We start from the raw sequence: 16,286 nt of genomic DNA, 5'->3' as shown, positions 1-16,286 counted from the left end.
CTTTTGAAAGGCTGAACCCGTCCAAGTCACCTTTCCTACCGCATTTAGCTTTAATATGGCAGCGTGACATGCCAGCTAGAAATAGATCCTGAATGAGGAAAGCTGCTCTTTTCATGGTCACCAGGCAACCACAAACCACCTGGCTTCTTGTTGATTATTCTGGTGAGAAAACCAATCTTCTTCTAATTTTCTTTCTGGAGAATGCTGAATTCAAAGTGATGATACTGAAACTGTCATCTCACAAATAGCTCTACAAATGCTTTAAACAAAGTGGCATCAAAGCTTCAGCTTTTAAATACCTTTAACCTCTTTGTGGAATAAGAAAAAAAAATACATCACTTGTAAGCTATAATTCATCTTTTTGGCCTGAAAGCACTGGGGAAAAAACTCTAATCAGCCTCCTTTCTCATACTCCTTTTTTATTACAGCAACTGCTTTTTTAATGGAGCTGCTAATTAATTTTAAGCCTCTTTGTGTTAAAGCCTGAGTGAGCTGGATTTACCTAGTACTAGAGAGCCATCTGGTGCAAAAAGACTATTTCCTTGCCAAAGTATTCCTCCTTACCTGAGGGGCAGTGAAGATATGTGATTCTTGAGACCTTGGACCATCAGCAACATAGATTTATATTGATTTTTGTCATTATTAGGGTTGCCTTTTCTCTATACGGTAAGCAGGTTCCTGTACAAATGAAAGTTTTGGGGAAGATCTTCTCAGAGCTACATGGATAGGTCACTATATTCTGGGATTTATGGCTATGCTGTATTTTGTGAAATATTGAAGAAGCATCTTTGAAAAGTGGCCATAATGTTCCTGTCTTCTCAAGTCTATTTTGTATATGTTTATAGTGGCACAGCCCTTCCTTAGAAATTGACAGAAGCATTAACCCTTTCTGAGAGAACATGAAAGACAGGTCTCTGTGTTAACCAACTAGTCCAGCATATGAGGAATGCCAACCTTCAGATTAGAGAAAGAACTGTATCAACTTCAATTGTTAAATGAATATAGTTTACGTCAGTTAGCAGGGTCAATGCACTGTGGGCATTACAGCTCTTTCATTAAAAAAATAAATATTGTATTTCATCAATTCTAAGATGCACTTTTTCCCATATAAACATCTCAAAAAAATGGAGTGCATCTCAGAATTGCAGGTGCTTATGCATATATATAGCCTTTTTATGTTGGTGGTACTGAAATTAGTGTGCATTTTAGAAGAGATGGCATGTTAGAATTGATGAAATATTGTAGTACCAGAGGATGAAAGAAGAGGGATAGTTCCTATGCTTTAAAAAAAAGGGGGGGCAGTTCTAAATGTTTTAGCAAATCTTTTATTTAAAGCGAACAATGTGTACTTCTGAAATGTAAGTAAGGTAAGGTTTTCATAAGCAAACAACAACAGCAATAAAAGTTTAGAACCTTGTAGAAATTTTCTTCCAAAATACATCCACAGCCTCCATGTTTCTTACATTTCGGAATGCTTTTTATCATGCTGAGGGAAGTTAGTGAGATAGGTTTATTTGTTTTCTCCCTTTTCCTCTGTTTAGTTGTTGACTCCTACTCTGCAAGGGAGCTGTCCTTTATCTTGCTTGTTGTAGGCAAGCCCATGTGGGTTGGCAAGAGTAGAATCTCTTTCTTTACCAACTCAAGCTTTGGTTGTATTCTTTTTTGCTCAAACACTGTTGTAACTGGACATCAAAATCTATGTTTCTTCAGCTTTTTTTGCTAACTTTCTAATGATGAAGCTAATAAAAAAACCCTTTCAGCTACACATAAGACAGGAATGAAAAGGGCTGAGGGACATAAAAGGCCTTTGTAAAAAGGAGCTTTTTTGTTAGATGATGTATTGAGTTAGGTATGCTTGTACATTGATTTCAATAATATTCATCATCATCATCATCATCATCATCATTGTGTATTTCTTACCCACCTCTTCTTGAGGCTCAAGGTGGGGCACGACATAGTTAAAAATCATAACACATTATGTAAAATATATTAAAACATATCTCTGTGAAATAAATCTATTAAAATACGCAGAACAAAGATCAAAATACAGTAAACACAAAACATGAGTTTAAAATTCAATGTTAAAAATTGACTGTGTAGGTCTACTGCAGTGGTTCTCAACCTGTGGGCTGCAGCTCAGCAGCGGGCTGTGAGAATGAAAATCCGTCTGCAAACCTCCTTCCTCTTTATTTATTTTTATTTTATTTCTGCTCCTTTTTCCAGAGCTGACCATTGCATTAGGCAGACCACATCAGCTCTAGATTATTAAATATGGTTTTCTTTGGGTGAGCAGATGGCGGCTACTGGATTGCATATGTTCTGCATCAAAAACTAGAGCTGATGTTGTCTATTCAATGCAATTTTCTGAATCAGCATCCCAAATAACCAAACTGAATCTAAAGTTGACCAAAAACTGATTCGTAATCTTTTTGGTATTAATGTTGGAGAGTGGTCCCTGTTCAAGTGGTCCCTGGTCAAAAAAGGTTGGGAACCACGGGACTATTGAAAGAGATAGGTGATTTCTAAGTACTCCAGCATAAATGTATGGAAATTGTCTAGCAGACGTTGACCATAACATTGTATTGGAGGACCTAGACTTTCCTTGAGATACATTCTCATGGGAAAATAGATTATTTTTATTCCATTTTCCCCACATTTGCAGGGGTCCTGTACCCCTAACCCCAACAAAGTATAGGACTGACTGTAGTTAAATTTACAACCCCAAGAGCCCCCAAAGGAAAATAGATCCTACTATATTAGCCCTTACCATAAGCGGTTTCTCATAAGCAAGAACGGTTGCTTTTTGTTGCTTAAAAATGTGAGTGCTATAGGCTGCTAACATGCAATATGGCCACTTTCATCTGAGCACAAGATAGGAGAGAGCAGCCTTAGGCACCATATGGATCAGTGCTTGAATCATGCCATATTCCTCCTCTGCCATTCAATGAACCAGACCCTGTAAACGATAAAAATAACTAAAAGCAAGTTTCATTCTAAAAGAATGGAAGGTATCCTTCAAGTTGCACTCATAATATAATGAAATTATCCCCCATTATAAATTTTTCAAAACATTTCATTTTGGGGACATATTTTTTAGACATGCATCATCAGTCCACCGACATCCAGAGAACATTGAACCTAATGAATCTGGATTAAATTTGGCACACATAACTATCATGACCAACTAACTTTAAGTACTGATGGGGTTTGGAAGGGATTGACCTGCCATGTTGGGAGTTGTAGTTCACCCACAATCAAACAGCACCCCACTGATGATAGATATGGACCAAATGTGGCACATATACCCAATATGACCAACTTTACATACTGGCAAGGTTTGGGGGAATTGGCCCACGATGATGGAGTTCACCCACATTCAAAGAGCACAGTGAACTGAAACAGCGATGAATCTAAACCAAACCTGGCATATAGATCCTCACCCCATGGCCAACTTTAAATACTAGTGGGGTTTGGGGGAAATGACAGAGGATGATGGAGCACTGTGAAGTCAATCAACAATAGATCTAGATCACACTTGGCACACATACACATCATGACCAACTTTAACTACTGGTGCTGTTTGAGGGCAGTGACAGATGGATGATAACAGTTGTAGCTTACCCACATCCTTATGCATTTTATAATACAACCATTCAGAAAATCCAAAAACAAACAATGACTACTATTAATAATTAGCATTACAAAATATCTAGCCCAGTTTTTAATAAAGTCTAGAAGAAAACACCATATGCATGTGGATGCCTTCCAATTACTAAGGAACACACTCTGCTTTACAAAGTATATTTTATTTCAAAGCATCAAAGCTCCCATCTGGAAAACAGATATTCAAAGCTCTGCATGTGAAAACTGGGACCCATTCATACTAAAATTATAGTGCTACTAGCTGTGCCCGGCCACGCGTTGCTGTGGCGAAGTATGGTGTTATGGGAAAGAAAGTATTGAGGTATTGGTGGTAGTTAAGGTAAAGGGTAAAGGTTTTACCTTACATTAAGTCCATTATAAATGGGTAATATAGTTGTGTGGAAGGGCCTTGAGTCTACACTGCCATATAATCCAGTTAAAATATGATAATCTGTATTTTATAGGCAGTGTGGAAGGGGCCTAAGTGAGGCCTAACTCTGCCTGTCCCCTGGGCTAAGTGGGTTGCTAGGAGACCAAGTGGACGGAGCTTAGCCTTCTAACTGGCAGCAATTGGATAAAAACAATTATTCCTCTCCCTGTAATTAGGACTTTATTTTTCTTTTCTTGTTGTTGTATGAACGAAGAGGCATGGATGAGGGGTTGTGCTGCCAAGTTTAGTGTTTCTGGGATGTGTAGTTTTGTTGTTTTGTCCTAGGCCGAAATTTCATTACCCTTTTATATATAGAGATTATTCCATTTTAAGTGCCATTGATTGGTCCTATGGCATCATGGGATTTGAAGTTTACAGATACAATAGTTAGAATTCTCAGAGAAGGAGACCAAGTGTTTCTGACTGAACTACATAGGATTTCACAGGATAGAGTAGCAGTTGGAGTGGAATCATAGTGCTATAACTGTGTAATGTGAATGTGTCCAGTCCTGTCACATGAGAAATACTGTGATTTGCATGAAAATGGCACTGCAAATAGAGGGTCCACATCACATCATCTGGCCACTGAAGTTCCATTTCTCATAATGAAAGTGTCCCATGTAAGTAGGGCCAGGTCAAGAACTAAGCAGAGCTCAAATAGAGACCACTAACATATATGAGACATGCTCAGGGATGTATGTCTAAATATTGCTAGAAAAGAAATGGCTACTCTTCTGTAGAGTGATGTGGAAGAGGACATTTTAATGGCTGATACTTGTAATCAAATAATGACAATAATTAATAATAATAATAAAACTTTATTTGTACCCCACCACCATCTCCCTGCGGGGACTCGGGGTGGCTCACATGGGGCAAAGCCCGATCAGCATAGTTTACAAAAACTATATATTTAAGAAGTGCATACACATTGAAGCAAATAATAACATTTATATTTCAGGCTTTTTATGGAGTAGGAGAAAGAAAAACATGTATTTTCTAAGCACTTCGACTCACAGATATTGATTCTTACTCTGATGTATGTGGGAACAGAATGGTAGCCCTATCCTATACATTTACCATTTATCATACCAGCTATTGTAACAGTATAGAGCAGGGGTCTTCAAACTTTTAAAGCAGAGGGCCGGTCCACAATCCTTCGGACTGTTGAGGGGCCAAATTATCATTTGAAAAAAAATACGAACAAATTCCTATGCACACTGCATATGTCTTATTTGTAGTGCAATACAACAATAACAATTAAAGAACAATACGGTATTTAAAAATGAAAACAATTTTAACTAACATAAACCTATCAGGATTTCAATGGAAAGTGTGGGCCTGTTACTGGCCAATGAGATAGTCAAGTTAATTATGATTGTTGTTGTTGTGTGCCTTCAAGTCATTTCAGACTTTGGGCGAGCCTAAGTCTAAAATTAATTAATTAATTATTTACTACCTTTATTTACTACATTTATATCTCACCCTTCTCACCCCGAAGGGGACTCAGAGCAGCTGTATGTACATACAATATATTATATTATTAGCATAGCACAATATTAGCATTATATATTACTATATTGAACTATACCACTATACTGTAATATAATATGTAATACTAGCTGTGCCCGGCCACGCGTTGCTGTGGCGTTGTCTGGTGGTGTTGGTGAGAAATTGTTGAGGTGGTGGTGGTATTGAATGTGTGTTGTATGGTTGTCTTTATGTTTAGTATGCACACTGAAGTGGATTATATGGCAGTGTGGAGTCAAGATAATCCAGTTCAAAGCAGATAATATAAGATTCTAAATGGGTTATATAGATGTGGAAGGGTCTTGAGTCTACACTGCCATATAATCCAGTGCAAATTAGATAATCTGTGGAAGAGGCCTAAGTGAGGCCTAACTCTGCCTGTGCCCTGGGCTGAGTGGGTTGCTAGGAGACTAAGTGGGCAGAGCTTAGCCTTCAAACTGGCAGCAATGGGATAAAAACTATTATTCCTCTCCCTGTAATTAGGACTTTATTTTTCTTTTCTTTTTTGTTGTATCAACCTAGAGCTGTGAATGATGGATTGTGTTGTCAAATTTCGAGGTTGGGGGGCCTGTAGTTTTGTTGTTTTGTCCACTGCCCTGATGCCATCACTCTTTTATATATATAGATATAACATATAATTAATATTATTATATGGTATTAGTATTAGTATTATATTGTATTTTTATCAATATTATATGTATATACAATATATTATATTATTAAAACTGATATAAAAATATTATATTATAAAACTGAGGGTGGGGGCCAGGTAAATGACCTTGGAGGGCCGCATCTGGCCCCTGGGCCTTAGTTTGGGGACCCCTGGTATAGAGCTTGCAATATGTTCTTATCTCTATATGTCAAGGAAAATTCTGTTTTTAAAATATCCCCATTTTAAGTTAGTTCTAGAGTTTATTCAATGAGGTAGGATTAGTTAGTTTCATGGTACCTTTTCAACGTGCAGTTAATGCAATTTTTACAACTAAAATATTAGATATGGGTGCAAGAATGCTCTGTACTGCAAATATTGCTAAATTGAGATGTTATGCCATTTTTTCTTATTCTTGATACGGTTTTCTTGACCACATCTGATTGAAAATACTCTGCTTCACAACATGTCTACCACATGTTATATAAAGAACATGCCATCTTACATTATCTCCAACACAGATTATTATCAGTTTTATAAATTTTCCAACCTCTTGGTGGCAGGTGCCATCTTACTAGCACTATATAGTTTCATTCTTACATTCGGGAATTCATTGCCACTATATTTGCAGCATGATTTGCCCTTTTTATCATTTAAATATGTTTCTTGATATGTATGTTTTCTGATCTCCCATAAAACATTCCTGTCAAGATTTATACACAATGGGAGGTAATATACAGAGAAACAGTTTAACTCTAAACTGTGTGCAAGTTAGTTCCAATAAAAGCAATGGAAGTTACATCCAAAGTCAAATGTGGAAGCATTTTTAAACAAGTTGGGGTCTTTACATACCAGACTTGCATTAGGGAACCGTTGTTTTGTTTTGATTTGATGAAACAATAGTTAAATTTTCCTGGCATTTGACTAAAATGGTCCACCCAGACATCTTCATCTGGCTTTGGACAAATCTTACTGTATGGGCACAATTTCAGTAGGAGTGAGGCACTGGAAAATAATAATAATAAAACTGTATCTGTATTCCGCCCTATCTCCCCAAGGGGACTCAGGGTGGAAAGCCCTACCAGAGTTATTTAATAAATGGCAAAGAAATACTATAAAATCCTCAGTAAAGTTGCTCAAATTATCCATACCTTTAGCCCACATGCCTCCTTTTGGCTGGTTTTGAATACAGAAATTGTGAATACAGAAATGTTGCTTTAATGCCTTTGATAGTAGAATTTTTTACAGGTGCCACAGTATTGTATATATGCATTTGTTTACTTGTTTGGTTTTGATGTTGATCTCACAAAATTCCATCATTTACTTTGGGAGTAAACTGTAAATTTATGGGTTAGGTCAACATGTTTTAATTTTTATTTCTTCTTCTCTTCCTGTCTTTTAGCCACAAATAAACCATCAGATAAGTCCTTGCCAGAAGGCAGCCTTTGAAGGAGTCAAGAGCAGGTAGGGATTTCATCGAGCGCGACATCAAAGTGACAGGTCTGCTTGTGTGTTTTATGATGACACTGGGGCTCAGGAACTTCTTTGTCCTGTCATACTGTATAATTTCACATTGTGATTTAGCCTCCAAGGTTTACTGTTTTGGAATCAAAATAAAAGGATGCTGTTTCTGCTAGCCTAATGGGATTTTACTTATAGCAAGAAATTATCAGCTTGAAGCTAGTAGAGAATATGAACTATAAGATCTCTCATCTATATCACAAAGAGTTGTTAATTTTGGTGTGGACATATCAAAAAAGTTAAGGTTGAGGGTCTAAAACAGGATCTGATCTCTGTAGGACATGAGCAGGCCAAGTGTGTCTCTCAGATTTTCTTGGACTGCAAGTCTCAGCACTCCTCGCCATTGACTATGCTGGCTGGGGCTGCTGGGAGTTGCAGTCCAACAATGTCTGGAGGTGTCACCTCTGAATTGTGGAGGTGATATTCAATGGAAGCTTTCCTCCTCAGGATCTTTTTTTACCTAATAAATTGTTACATGTTGCTCTTGACTGCATTAAAAACTTTCTTTGGTGTTGATCATGTTGAGATGACCTTAAGGAACATCTATTGGTTTTGTGAGATGCAACTAAGTTTATTCCTCCCTATAACAGATTCAAGGTTTCTATCTGTGCTCTTTTCTGACAGTGAAGCTGTGCCCTCTGTTTCCTCGTAGATGTAAGCATCCAAATTCAGAATTACATAGAGACTAAACACATACAAAGCTGCCTAATTCGCCTTGATGCTCTGTGTTTCTTTTCAAGTGGTTTTCTGTATTTTTAGGAAAGCAGAAATCTTACTTTGTCTCACTATTTTGGCTTAAATTACTCTCTGGGGTTCAGCTAAGATGGACTTGATAGAATGTTGCCTCTGGTTTGTGAGCTTTATATGGATAGCCTGAAGTTTTATAGATGATATTTTCAATAATTTTGTGTATGGATCAACAGGAAGCAAAGGTGTCGCTAACCCAGCTGCACAGGTAAACAATGTTCTTTGGGAATATTTCAGATTTTAGAATTCAAGGTAAGAAATGCTCAACCTCTATAAACAACACAATTAATAATAATAATAATAATAATAATAATAATAATAATAATAATAATAATAATAATAACTTTATTTTTATACCCCGCCCCATCTCCCCGAAGGGACTCAGTGCGGCTTACATGGGGCCTAGCCCGATAAAATTGCTACAATTGCTTGTAGCAAGGATTGTTTGTGGTGGGAGAGGGTGGTGGAAGAGGGTGGAAGCACCTGCTTCAGGATCAGATCTATGAGAATCCACTGAATGAGAATCCACTGTCCCTTCAGAATATGGCCTATGCTATGTCCGTAAGAAGCTTTCTCAGGCCTAAAACTGTATTTAACCTAGTAAGAGTATATTAGTCATACAGCATAATTTACTCAATGGAAAATTCTCTGTTCTTTTCTATGTGTCATATTCCTTGGCATATACTTCCTTCCTATGTCCCACAAACTATAGACATTCTTTTCATCACAAAATGCAGCACTGTCCTTGCTAGGGTTTTTTTTAACTTGATTCAGAATGACTTCAAGACAGAGCATTTGTGAGTCATTTTCAGGGACAAAAAGGACATTCTTTGAGACCCAAAGGAAAATGCTTAAGTACTAAATATCCAAACCAGTGGAAAATCCCAATCTATCACTTTCTTGCCCTTGGTCAGCCTCTCTTCCTTTTTCCTTCCATTTTCCCCAACATCATGATATTTTCCAAGCTTTCCTATCTTCTCACGATGTGGCCAAAATACTTCATCTTTGCCTCTAATATCCTTCCCTCCAGTGAGCATGGCCGACAGGAAGTTCTGGCATGGGCTGGTCCATGAGGTCACAAAGAGTCAGAAGCGACTGAATGAATAAATAACAATTGCTCTCCATCTTGAAAGTGCATGATCTGTTATACGTTTTCTATTAATGTTATTACCTTGTTTCTGGGCAAATGGGAGCTTCATTCTCTACAAAGCCAATGTGAAACCATAAGCAAATGTCCATTGTAGGACTCCAAGGAAATGTGGACCATAATTTCTAGGCAGACAACACCTATTATCTGTGGCTCCAAAATGAAAAGACCCTGTTTAATGAAAATTTTCACGATTTGGGAGTGATCCTATCCAAAATGTGCACATGGTTTTGCATAGGAAATAGCATCTTTTTTTCAGAAGATATTTTGTGGATTGTGCAGAAAATGCTGCTAACTGCATCGAAAAAGTGACTCTTCCTCAAAATACCTACATACAATTTTTGCACGATTACATTTTCTCCACAGCAAATGCACTTACTATGTGAATGTGTCCATACCTTGCTACTTTACATAGAAATGAGCAGTATATAATAGCTGAATAGCCAGGTGGGTTTTCCATGGAAACGCAAAGGTGGAGGCTTGTGAGAAGGCCCTAACATAAAATAGCCCTCTAGGGGCTTCATGCATGAGCAGAGGCACTGAGTTGTATAAACCTATGCAGAGTTACATTAAACATTAATAAACACCCTCCAGCCACAAGTTGTAGTCATGGCTTCTTCCTTTAAGCCCCATATTTAAGCCCCACCCTTCAGAACAATGTGTTTCAATGAGGCAAGACTGGAGAAATAACAGCCTTCAGGCCACATTAATGTCTCCAGTCTCTGCATTTCCAATGTGAAAAGGTAAATCACTGCTCCAGAGGTACTCAAAGAACAGTGGAGTAGTTAAAAACGCCTCCCATCTCACCCCGAAACTTCCCAACAAAGCCAGAAATCAGAATTTGAAGTAATTTCAGTGTTTAGGTTCTTGGGTATTTTTTGGGCTGTATGGCCATGTTCCATACAGCAAAAAATAATAATAATAACAACCCTGTGATTCCGGTCATGAAAGCCTTCTCCAACACAATTTCAGTTTTCTATATTTATCCTAGTCAAATTTCAGTTGAAAAAGTGATGGTGGTCCATCATGGTTGTACTAATATGGAAATTGGCCCTGCCATAATTACTTACCTCTTCTTTGAGATGACAAGAGGAATGAGGCCCCAGAATTTGAGGATTCCCATATTCCTTTTACACTTAGAGGCAACTAGATACAAGTTGAGTATCCATAATCCAAAAAGTTTGGAACCAGAGGTATTTTGGATTTTTAAAGGATTTTTCAATAAATGTACATAATGAAATATCTTGGAGATGGGAATTTGATGCCATGTTCCTAGGAAACGTAAGTGAGCTTCACCTAAAGCAGTGGTCATCAACCTGTGGTGCATCATACTCGAGTAAATACAGTAGCTTATTGCTCAGGAAATCTTACCCTAAGTAATTGGAACAAGTTACCTTTTAAAATTTGCATTTGCAATTTCTGATACTACTACTTTAGGTTTACCAGACAAATCTGTAGTATAATGAATCAAACAATTAAATAGGACACACCAAGACATGATTTTAAGGCCTATAGGTGCGGTAGTGGAGCAAGAGTTGTCTTTGCAAAAACCACTCCAAATAAGAAGCAGTAACCATTTGATTTGAATCTTACCAGCAGTTTCTAACTTTTTGGGCTAAATGTTGAAATACTCCTCCTAAACTTCCTGACTATCCCTTGGGTCTAAAGTTATTGGATTCCCCTAAAGCAATGGTTCTAAACCTGTGGGTCCCCAGATGTTTTGGCCTACAACTCCCAGAAATCCTAGCCAGTTTACCAGCTGTTAGGATTTCTGGGAGCTGAAGGCCAAAACATCTGGGGACCCACAGGTTGAGAATCACTGCCCTAAAGCTTAATCAACGTATGTGTCATTTCAGGAAGAAGATAGGATCAGGAAGTGGAGAACAGGAAAACCTAAGGACCCCTTAGTAAGGGGTTTATCTAAATGTTGTAAGTTCATTTTTGAGCATAATGGCAGTGAGCATTATCTTTCTGAAGCCTTCAAAATGTCATTCAGGTCCATATGTTGCAGTGTTGGTGAGGTCAAAAAGAGACAATATGACCTGTGTAAGCATTTGTGGATCTACATTAAGGCCCTGACTCCTGCTTCATAAATAAGTAAACTCTGTAGTACACCATGGAAGGGAAACTGCACACTGTAGGTTACATACAACCTGCAGAGTCCCATTTTGTGGCCTCTGAAGCCCTACAAAGCCTTCAGTCCTTTTTTAAAAACTGCTTATTTAGGCAGTTTACCAAAATTATCATTCAAGAGGAGTGTACCTCATACAGGGCAGATTTGATATACTCTCTTCCTTATTGGAATCCCCAGCTAATTGCACTGAAATTTTGCCTGTATTAAGGTAGACTTTTTCATTTCCATATGTTGCAGTGTTGGTGCCGTGGAGCATATGGAAGTGAATGAGCTGAAACCTAAAACACACAATACATCAGTGTAATTAATTGGGATTTCTGATGATCTAAAGTAAGTATGCAGTCTGTTCTGAACGCAATTGCATTCCCTCTGCGATGGTAATAATGGGGGGGATGCAATCCCCTTGGTTGTCCTGAATCTTTTAGCAAGCATACTAATTGTTCTTTGTATTCCATTAAGCTCTTTTACACCACACTCAGTTCTCCTCAGAAAGCAGAATTTCCATGGCAGAATCTCCACTGTTCCCCTGAAAGATGAAGACAGAAATGAGAGTCCTGAATATTATTAGCATTCTGATGATCCTTCCAGTTAGATCTACACACTTCAACCATGAGTTACATGCAGATGTTAGAATCCAGCTATTGGTGAAATCCCATATTGAGCCAATGCCACAGAACAGAATGATCTCCTACATTTATTTATTTATTTGTTTATTTACAGTATTTATATTCCGCCCTTCTCACCCTGAAGAGGACTCAGGGCGGATTACAATGAACACATATATGGCAAACATTCAATGCCAACAGACAAACAACATTCAGTTTTAGACAGACACAGAGGCATTTTAACATCTTTCCAGCTTCACGATTCCGGCCACAGGGGGAGCTGTTGCTTCACCGTCCATTGGTGGCTGTTCTTCCTCATTCTTTTCCTACATCACCTTCTAAGATTGAAACTCAAGTAATGACAATATAAGATGTGTCTCTCAACCTTGTCCCATAACATACAAAACGGTCCTTTTTCTATTTAAACAACTCAGTTGAGAACTGCATATTTGGAGTCGATTGGGGTAAATTGTAGGAGTGATGCAGATATTCGATCTGGATCAGGATCTTGATCTTGTTAACAGCTTGCTTATTTAAACTTTGATTGTAATGTGGATTGTATGCCTGTATGTGTATGTGTTAAATGTGTTTGTTAAATGTTTTGATATGGTCAATGGGCTAATCAATAAAGCGTGTTGATTAAAGGTCAACAGAATTTCTCAGGAACAAGTCATGCCTGACTTATCATATCTCCCTCTTTTTTATAGCAGTTACAATCTTGGTAGATGAAGGGAATGCTGTGGATGTAGCATATCTTGATTTTAATAAGGCCTTCAATATGCTCCCATGACATTCTTGCAAATAACCTATAAAATGTAGGTTAGACAATACTACTGTTAGATGGACTGGAAATTGGTTGACTGACTAAGCCCAAAGGGTGCTCACTAATGGCTCCTCTTCATCCTGAAGAGAAGTAACTAATGGGGTTCACAGGGTTCTGCCCTGGACACAGTGCTATTTAATTCTAACTGGCTTTGATGATGGAATAGGTGACATAGTTATCAGATTTGCAGATGACATCAAACTAGGAGGGGTAATCAATATCCCAAAAGATGGCATCAGAACTCCAAATCATAGAATCATAGAGTTGGAAGAGACCACATGGACCATCTAGTCCAACCCCCTGCCATGCAGGAAAAGCACAAAGTACCCCTGACAGATGGCCATCCAGCCTCTCTTTAAAAGCTTCCAAGAAAGGAGCTTCCACCAAATGATGTTAACATTTGAAAGAGCGGGGGCAAAACCAACAATTTCCAGCAGGGAGAAATTTAATGTATTACATTTAGGCATACAAAATGAAATGCATGAATATCACCTGGTTTGACAACGATTTTAGTAGACTGTAAACTGTAATGTGGCATCTAAAAAAAGCCATTGTGATTCTAGGCTGTACATCAAGAGGAGTCTAGCTTCTAGATTGGGGGAAGTAACAGTATCACACTTTTCTGCTGACCTGGAGCCCCTGGTGGCACAATAGGTTAAACGCTTGTGCTGGCAGCACTGCTGACCTGAAGGTTGGCTTGCTGACCTTGAAGGTTGCCCATTCAAATCCGGGGAAAGCGCAGATGAGCTCCCTGTCTCAGCTCCAGCTCCCCATGCAGGGACATGAGAGAAGCCTCCCACGAGGATGGTAAAACATCAAAGCATCCAGGCGTCCCCTGGGCAACATCCTTGCAGACAGCCAATTCTCTCACACAGAAGCAACGTGCAGTCTCTCAAGTCACTCTTGACACGGAAAAAAACCCTGTTCTGCTCTTATCAAATCTCATCTGGAATACTGTATCTACTTCTGGGTAGCACAATTCAGGAAGGATATTAATAAACCGAAATATATCCAGAGAAGGGTGATCAAAATGGTAAAAGATCTGGAGCCTATGCTTTATCAGGAACAAATTAGGGAGCTTCAGTACATTTAGCCTGAAGAAGAGAAGTTTGAGATTAAATCATGTTTAAATATTTGAAACACTACCATATTGAATATGGAGCACACTTCTTTTTTGCTGCTATAGAAACCAGGGCACAGAGAAATGGATTCAAATTGGAGAAAGAGACTCCACCTAAACATTAGGAAGTCCATGTTGTGACCTTTGTGGCTGCGGGTGAAGCCCTATTTATTTTCCTAGCATTTTTGTTTTATAATTTCTTGATCTACCTTTGCTAGATTACATCTAATACAGTTTTTAATTAGTTAATATTTTTAAAATATGTTGTTGTTTACCTAACTCAATTAATGATCACTATAAAAATGCCGATAATGCTATTAACAAAAGCAACAACATGCTTGTCTTGACAATCAATATTAATTGAAAAGGCAATAAAAATCCACTCTTTCCCCACACTTTAAGCTCCTTAATTATTAATATTACAGGGTACTTAATAAGAGCAGCTCTTCAGTAAATAATCCTTGTTAATTGTTTTCAGGTCTGAATGCCTTTTTGTTGTAACAGTAGATGCCTCTTCTGGTGTCTCAGTGTCCATAATCTAATAGTATCCAATTGGGTTTTTTTTTCTTTTGTGACAAGGTAAAAGTGGACATTTACATGGCCATATAATGCAGGTTCATACTGCAATTTAACTGTATTGAACCGTCTTATATGACAGTGTAGAATAGACTCATATAATGCAGTTCAATATATGGTAATTAAACTGTATAATGAAACTGCATTATATGGCTGTCTAGATGGGCTGAAATTCTTCCACATCATTAGGAATATTGTGAGGGGTTTTCCCTAAGTATAGATTTTATGATGTTTCACTCATAAGTAGACTTCTTGAAGTTTAGTAAAGTTCACTATAAACTTTGCCTTAGTGCCATTTTATGATCTTGTTTATTTTGAATTAAAGTTTAATTGGCACTAAAAAGTTTTTCTGCCTATAATGGGGATGAAGGGAACAAAGGAAACTAATAGCACTATAGTACCATAGTGTGATAATGTTAAAATGTAAATATCTATCAAGATGTGAGGAGAAGTCATAGGGAGGAGGGAGCAAGCTTGTTTTCTGCTGCCTTGGAGACAACAACCGCTTCAAACTACAGGAAAGGAGATTCTACCTGAATACTAGGAAGAACTTCCTAACTTTGAGAACTGTTCAGCAGTGGAACTCTTTGCTGCGGAAAGTGGTGGAGGCTCCTTCTTTGGAGGCTTTTAAGCAGAGGCTGGATAGCCATCTGTCGGAGGTGCATTGCATGAGATTTTCCTGCTTCTTGCAGGGGGTTGGACTGGATGGCCCGTGAGGTCTCTTCCAATTCTATGATTCTATGATTTTATGATTCTGTGACTCTGTATACACACAAGCTATGTCCTGCATTTTGCATTGATATGTAAAACCACAGATCACAGCAAACCCTATTGAAATGAAGTATTTTTGGCCCAGAAATACCAAAGAGTAATGCTGGAAGACCCAGAAAATGCCCAGAGAGGACATATTTTGTTGGAAGTGGAAAACTAAAACTGTGAGTAACCATTCTGTGGACAAGGGGATCATACTGCATAGCACCAGAAGATTAAAAATAAATAATACTTTAAATAGAAATTAACATCAATTTTACTTTGTTTTTGTTTCCTTTTGATAACTGTATTTAAATATTAATATCAAGTCAATACAAAGGTTATGGTATGGTATAATACATATAGTATTTTTAACTTTCAAGCAACCACCATTTATCCAGTACCTAGTAATCCCCATGGCTGCTGGTTAACTGAGAATCTACTGTAAGTACGTGCAAAAGGCTACAGTAGGATCATGAGTTTAGAATCCTACTTTTCCCAGCTGACATTTTTTAATGTACTGTATTGCATTGCTTTACTGCAGATACTTTGTTACAGCTCAGCATGAAAATTCTGTGTTTTTCTAGTCCTTCTTTTCCATCCTCCTATTGCCAG

At 38.0% G+C, this 16,286-nt stretch overlaps 1 protein-coding gene across 1 annotated transcript in view; it reads left to right on the top strand.

Annotated features, from left to right (window-relative positions):
- Positions 1 to 16,286, top strand: part of tnrc6c (trinucleotide repeat containing adaptor 6C) — a 623,926-nt gene that overhangs the window by 237,550 nt on the left and 370,090 nt on the right. Inside the window, exon 4 of the mRNA XM_062970647.1 lies at positions 7,651 to 7,712. Coding sequence (XP_062826717.1) covers positions 7,651 to 7,712 — 62 coding nt within the window. The remainder of the gene's footprint in view (positions 1 to 7,650; positions 7,713 to 16,286) is intronic.

The sequence above is a fragment of the Anolis carolinensis genome, chromosome 2, assembly GCF_035594765.1.
Source record: "Anolis carolinensis isolate JA03-04 chromosome 2, rAnoCar3.1.pri, whole genome shotgun sequence".
Lineage (NCBI taxonomy): Eukaryota > Metazoa > Chordata > Lepidosauria > Squamata > Dactyloidae > Anolis > Anolis carolinensis.
The sequence above is the reverse complement of the archived record's forward strand: the minus strand, read 5'-3'. Positions and strand labels throughout refer to the sequence as shown.